At 53.8% G+C, this 6,929-nt stretch overlaps 1 protein-coding gene across 1 annotated transcript in view; it reads right to left on the bottom strand.

Moving 5' to 3' along the window:
* CERK (ceramide kinase) overlaps positions 1-6,561 on the bottom strand; it is a 66,817-nt gene extending 60,256 nt beyond the window's left edge. The window contains exon 1 of the mRNA XM_006866886.1: positions 6,441-6,561. Coding sequence (XP_006866948.1) covers positions 6,441-6,561 — 121 coding nt within the window. The remainder of the gene's footprint in view (positions 1-6,440) is intronic.
* Between the last annotated feature and the right edge of the window lie 368 nt (positions 6,562-6,929).

Genomic DNA, 6,929 nt, shown 5'->3' with positions numbered 1-6,929 from the left:
GGCTACTCAGTAAACAAGGTAAGCATAGAGTTACCTGTGTTACTCATCTGGAGTGAACAATATAAAACACGTGACGCTGTTCCATACAGATGACTATGTCAGCCTGTGCTTACCTGGCTGACTGGGTCCTTCATCCATCCATGATAGGGACTCTATAACTCTGAAATGGAGCTTCGTGGAGTTGGGAGAGAGAGAGATTCCAGCCAGACCCAGAGCAGGATTTCCGATGTGGTGAAGAAATGTGAAATGGTTAACTGTGTTGTTAAGTAAGCACAAGTCAGCCGTGCTTACCTTGTTGTTGGGTTACCCACCCCATCACAGCAGACGTGCTTCCCAAAGTTGGTTCCAGTATGTGTGTCTTTCCACATTTGTTTCCTCTTTGCATAAGACGCCATTCAGAGGGGATTCAGTTTAACATGCACCCACTCTAGCAAGACCTCATTCATGCTACACAAGAAAACCCTTTTTTCCACACAGGGTCACGCTCATAGGTGCAGGGCTCGGGGTTTCAGCATACGTTTGGGGGGCATGCAACTCAATTCATAACAACACCTGGTTTTGAATTTGAGACCCTTTCCATGATCCGCAGTCAATGAATAAGGCTTGTGCAATTAGCCCCTGTAATACGGCACTGCCATGTCTTAAAATCCACGCTTTCATTATGGCCCCGTGAATGCGTGCCTAAGTATTTACCTCCGAGAAGTGAAATCATGTGCCCTTGAAAATGAACAAGTGTATACCAATGATCAACACCTCATCACTGGCCAAGTCCATCTGCAGGTGAGCGGGTTAGCAGATGTGATGTAACATCCTTCAGGCTTGCGGTGATGCTGTGTACCTGGATGGGGGGGGGGGTCCCCAGAGCTCATCCAGCTCCCCTTAAAGTGCATTTCACTATATGTAAAGTATGTCCTGGTGTGGTGCTGTAGGGTAACCACTGGACCACTAACAGCAAGGTTGGCAGTTCAAACCCACCAGCCTCTCATGGGAAACCATACTGAGTCGGAACAGACACGCCGGCACTTAACAACAAACTCTGTAAAATCAGCTTTTAGAATCCATGTTTTAAAAACGTAAACAATTATATAGAAGGCATTCCACCATTTATTTTCCTAGTTTTTCGTGTATGTTTACATTTACCAAAACCAAAATAAAAACAGAGACTTGATGCTGATTTGACTACCACATATGGTAATCCCGTGTGGTCAGAATAAGCCGTGTCCCATTGGTGATGGTGCTTATGTACCGTGAAGTCGGTTGTGACTCATAGCGACCCTGCACAGGGTTTCCAAGGCCGTAAATCTTTACAGGAGCAGAAAGCCTCATCTTTATACCAAGGAACGGCTGGTGGGCTTGAACCACCGACCTTGCAGTTAGCAATCTAGTGTTACTGCATCACCAGTGTTCCTTCTGTCACATGTTGTTGTCGTTATGTGCCGTCGAGTCAGTTCTAACACATAGTGACCCTGTACAGGGTTTCCGAGGCTGTAAATCTTTATGTGAGCATGAAAGCCTCGTCTTTCTCCCGCAGAGCAGCTGATAGTTTCGAACTGCTGTCCTTGAGGTTCACAGCCCGATTCGCAACCACTACACTAGACAAGATTTTTCACTTTATTTTCAAAAGCAGATAGCCAGGTCTTTCTTCTGAGGTGCCTCTGGGTAGGTTCAAACCACCAACTGAGTGCTCAACCATTTGCAACACCAAGAACTCCTTATTTACACAAACACAACATATTAATCACTACTTAAGAGGAGTCTTGGTGTGGTACTGCAGGATAATGCACTGGACTGCATGGTCAGTTTGAACCACAACGTCGGCGGTTCGAACTCACCAGTTGCTTCTCAGAAACCCTTTACAGGGTTGCTATGAGTCAGAACCGACTCGACAGCACTTCACAACAACCAGAGCGAGACTGGAGTGAAACGGTCAATGTAATCTGCAGCTAGCTGGCAGGTTGGCAGTTCAAGTTCACCCAGAGGAACTCAAATGAAACGTCTGGCGACCTACCTCTGAAAACTCAGCCACCGGAAACCCTTTGGAATACAGTTCCACTCTGACACATACAAGGGGTGGGGGTGGGGTGACATGAGTGGGCATCATCTCCATGACAACTGTTTCCTTTTTAGTGTGAGACTAAGGGTGGCTCTCCCCTCCCCCGCTGTGCTCTTGTGTTCTAGATTTTATTAAATTGACACGAATTATTCTTGTGGTAGGCAAAGTATTAGTTAGGAACAATTCCGCAGAGGATGCTGGGAATAGTTGCACATCTTGAAGGAAGCCATCAGTGGTAACTGCAGTGTATTTGTACAAATGGCTGTATACACTTTTAGACTATAACAATACCATCTTTTTTGTTTTAATTTTTTACATTTGTAAGCATCTGCAACTTGCCCAGGCTTTGCCATGCAGGGAAGGTTCTAGCGCCAGTATAAACACAGCAGAGGCCAGCCAGGGAGCAACCCACCAGCCTTGGAGGGTTCCCTTAGGGGGCTGTGGAGGGAAGGGGAGGTTCCCTGTCAAAGGTGGAGCCCCGGAGCCAGCATCCTCCCCCATATTCCTCATTGTTGACCACCAGCATCCCACTCTCCTTGGGCACCCCTCCCCAAACACACACACCCCTTCCAGCCCAACTCCAAAAGAACAAATCCAGTATCTCTTTGTTGTTGTTATGTGCCGTGGAGTGAGTTCCAACTCATTGCGACTCTGTACAGGGTTTCCAAGGCTGTAAATCTTTATGGGAGTAGAAAGCCTCATCTTTCTCCCGCAGAACAGCTGGTAGTTTTGAACTGCTGACCTTGCAGTTTGCAGCCCGATTCGTAACCACTACGCTGTTGTTGTTGTTGTTAAGTGCCGTCGAGTCGGTTCCGACCCATAGCGACCCTGTACAGGGTTTCCAAGGGTGTAAATCTTTACGGGAGTAGAAAGCCTCATCTTTCTCCCGCGGAGCAGCTGGTAGTTTCGAACCGCTGACCTTAAGGTTCGCAGCCCAATTCGTAACCACTACGCTACCAGAGCTCTTTGTTGCTGAGTACCGTGGAGTCGGTTCTGACTCATAGTGACCCTACACAGGGTTTCCGAGGCTGTAAATCTTCACGGGAGCAGAACCAGAGCTCTTTAAGCCCCTTGAATTGTAGCTGAATTATAGCCGGAATATAACGGGCTATAATTCAGCTACAATTTCAAGTCACTTTCAAGTTCAGCTGTTTGTCCCACTTTGAGAGGCTTTCCCCTGGGACTTCCTGTTTCCTGTCTGCCCTACTTCCAACCAGGCCAGCCCAGCTGGGCCCTAGCTCCCTCACAGGCTCTTGGGGCCAACGCCTCACCAAAGTCCAGAACACTGCACCAAGGAGCTGTCAACTCTTCTTCATCTTAGTTGGTGCCTGGACCCTTCCCTGTCTGGCAGCTGTGAGGAGGAATGGATGGCAGGTCCCCTATCCCCCCACACCCCTCCCACAACTTCTCCCTGCAGCCACCAACCACCACTTCCAGGTCTCATAAAGCAGGTGAGATCCCTGAGGAGGGTCCCCAGTGGCTCAATGGCTGAGCACTCAGCCACCAACATCAAGGTTGGAGGTTCAAAAGTCCCCTGAAACACAGTGGCAGAAAGACCTGATAATCTTGAATAACAGCCTACAAACCCTATGGAAAATGTAGCAATGAGAGTCCTAGAGAGCATTCAGTGAAGCAGTTTGGCTGATCACACTCAACACCTAGGCACTCTGGGCCCACTGGGTGCCCTAGCTGTATCTTTGCCCCATTAGTCCAAGCTGAACTCATCCCTCTCTCAATTCCTCCAAACACCACCCATGGACCTCTGGGAGCCTGTGGGAACACAGTCCTCCCCACTCCCTGCCCCCCAGGCCCAACCAAGCCAGACAGGCCCAGACAGGAAGCCCAGCCCAGCACCTCAGGGCCAGCACCCTCCCTGCCTAAGCCCCACGCCCCAGCCTGGTTCCAATTCTGCCGTGGTGACCTCACGAACACATTATGCACTCTCTTAGGGGCCTGGCTCTTTAGGGAGGTCACAGTGACAGAGGGAAAGCTAAGGGATGATGCGGCTTTATTTCAGCATTGGCAGCTCACGGTGCTGCAGTTTTCACATTGTGTCGGAAAGTGCAAAGGGATCAGCCAGGTGGGGGGCCCTGGATGCCCCCATACAGGCACACCTGCCCAGTCAGCATGAGTGACCATCCCCAGGAAGCTGTCAGGCAGCCATGGGCGTTAGGAGATGGGAAAAGAAGATCCAACACAAAGCCCAGAATGTGGAGACCACAAGCCATAATGGTGGCTGAACAAACAGATGGTACGCGGCTCCCTGCCTCTGGCACCCAGTCAGAACGGGGGCTGTCCAGCGTCCACACGGCCTCTCGGCTCCTGAGGGAAGCAGGATGCCCAGCGGGGACAAGTCCAGGGCTGGCTTTGGATCCATTGATCTTCCAACCCCAGCTTCACTGCCAGCACAAAATATGACAGTTGTCCTCATTAAACCAAAGGATCTAAGGACATCTCAGAACCGCCGGGCCTCAGGATGGGCGCAGATTCACGGTTTCCCGTGGGGGCATGGTTACTTCCAGGTACTCAACAGAGCAGGGTGCTGAGGTGAAGGCAATGTTGGAGCATGACGTTTATCCCAAGAAGATGTCCCAAGACCATAGAAAGAAGCTTCAGACCTGCACTCACTGACCCCTGTCCCCTGTGACTCTTTTAGTGAGCCCCAGGGCAGGAAACTAACTTTGCTGGCAAATCAGAAGCCTGAGCCGGGAGTCTGGGCCAACCCCTAGTCCCAGCTCTGCCTCCCACCCTCTCCAGCCCACTTGCAGAGTCTCAGCGCCCACCTCCCCACCCACAGTACATGAGGCAGAGCCTGAAAGATATCCTGACATTGGAAAGGCCACACAAGGCTGCTTGATCCTCCCCACCAAAGCCGCACCCAGTAATTAAAAATGCAAACCAATCCCTGCTTCCCTGAGGGGCCCCCTCTCTCAGGGAAAGCTGAGTTCCATGGGAACTGAACCTGGAATCTTTGCTCATGTATCAGTAAACCAGCACGTCCCACTCGCTCCTAACCATCCCTCCTCTCCTGTCTAGCCAGTGGCCAGTGGTCCTTTTAAAATGTCCGGGTGGTTAGAACTCTCTAGGGCTGCTGGTCCACTCACAAGTAAAGCTGAAGTCTCCATCCCAGCCGATGAGACACACTTAGCGCCTGCCCTCTCCTCCCTGGAGTCTTAGGGCCTGCACTAACTGTTCCTTTTGGGAACTCTATCTCCCATCTGCCACTACCTACCATATCCGTCTCTTAGTCTCTTAGCCACTGCCCACTTCCTTTAAACAAACCTCTCCTGCCTGTACACCCCCCATGTCCATTTTATGAAAAATGCCCCACTGCAGCAGTCCCCAATTGTTGATAAGTGCTGGCTGGCTGCTTCCAACTCAGAGCAACCCTGAGTAGGGTTTCCCAGGAGCAGCTGGTGGGTTTGAACCACAGACCTTGCAGTCCAGTGCCGATTCTATAGCACCACACCAACACTCTGCCTGTCTGCGATAGGTACTCATTAAACAATTGGGAAAGATCAGATGAATATAATGCCGCACAACCACACAGATCTGCACCTGCCCCCCTGGCACGCCCCCCTCCTTCCCAAGCTCAGGTGATACTTCCTCTGCAGGTCACCCTGCCTCTGTGAGTGGCCCACGCCCTGCAGGTCAGGGGCTGTTGTTAACTGCCATTGAGTAGGTTGCATGCAAAGGAGAACTCCATAAACTTCACCTCTCAGCATTGGGGGACCCTCAAGGTCATCCTCCAGCCTGTTGCATCACAATGAACGCCCTCCCCCACCCAGAACTGCCTTGGCCACACACACAGCACATCCCTTCTCTAACTACTTAGGGGGTACCCTCACCCCACGACAGCACCCCCTCAAGTGGCGCAGAGAAGCACTGTCTTCTGGTCAACCTGACATCTCTTGGGGTCCTGGTACCACTCCTGTCCTTAGACGTCCCGGCTCCTTAGAGCCTCTCAGGCCTGTCCCAGTGGCTACGCTGCAGGTATTTACAGACCCGTGTCGGCAAGAGCCCCGCGCAGGTCACCCTTCACGGCTGCTGACCTCCTCTGCTGCCATCATCAGGTCCCAGGCCCAGGGGATCACTTCGGGAAGGGGCTTCGAGGCTCACAGCTCCAGGTCTCCTCCCCTCCCCTCCTCGTTCAGATCGCTCTTTGTCACCCCCAGTCTCCAAAGTGCAATACCCTCGGCGGCCGGACAGGACCTTGCCTTAGCAGCTGCCGTTGAGAGCCCTGCACAGCCCCCCTCCCACCCCAGCCCACCCCAGCCCCGCGACCCCGGACTCTCCCTTGGCCTCTCAGTCCCCAGCCCCCCAGGGCCTCACCTCCCCTTCCCCAGGGACCTCCAGTCCCCCGTCCTCCGAGCGCGGCGACACTCACCCGCGCCAGGGGCGCCCGCGGGCCCCGGGCTCCTCCACCAGCGCAGCCGCGCCCGCGCGGGTTCCAGGCTCACGGAGCAGCTCTGCGCCTTCACCCACAGCAGCGAGCTCAGCGGCTCCATCGCCCGCTCAGTCCCCACGGCCAGGACCGGGGCGCACGCGCGGCGCGGGCGCGGGACCGTTAGAGGTGGCCGTGGGGGCCGGGTGCGGCGGCGGGGGGCGGGCCTGCGTCACCCCGTACGCGGCAGCCGGGCGGGAGCGCGGGAGGACGGGGTGCGCGGGCCCGCGAGCGGAGGATGGGGGGGCAGAGTGACGCAGAGAGGACGGGATGCGCGGGGTGGGTGGGAAGACAGACTGTTTTGGGGGACGCAGTAGGGAAAGGGTGAGCGGGGGAGGGGACGGGGTGTTTGGGGGCGCAGGAAGGAAGGGATACGCGGGGGAGGGGACGGGGTTTGGGGGGCACAGAAAGGATGGGGTGTTTGGGGGCGCA

This window comes from Chrysochloris asiatica, unplaced genomic scaffold (genome assembly GCF_000296735.1).
Source record: "Chrysochloris asiatica unplaced genomic scaffold, ChrAsi1.0 scaffold00097, whole genome shotgun sequence".
NCBI lineage: Eukaryota > Metazoa > Chordata > Mammalia > Afrosoricida > Chrysochloridae > Chrysochloris > Chrysochloris asiatica.
The sequence above is the reverse complement of the archived record's forward strand: the minus strand, read 5'-3'. Positions and strand labels throughout refer to the sequence as shown.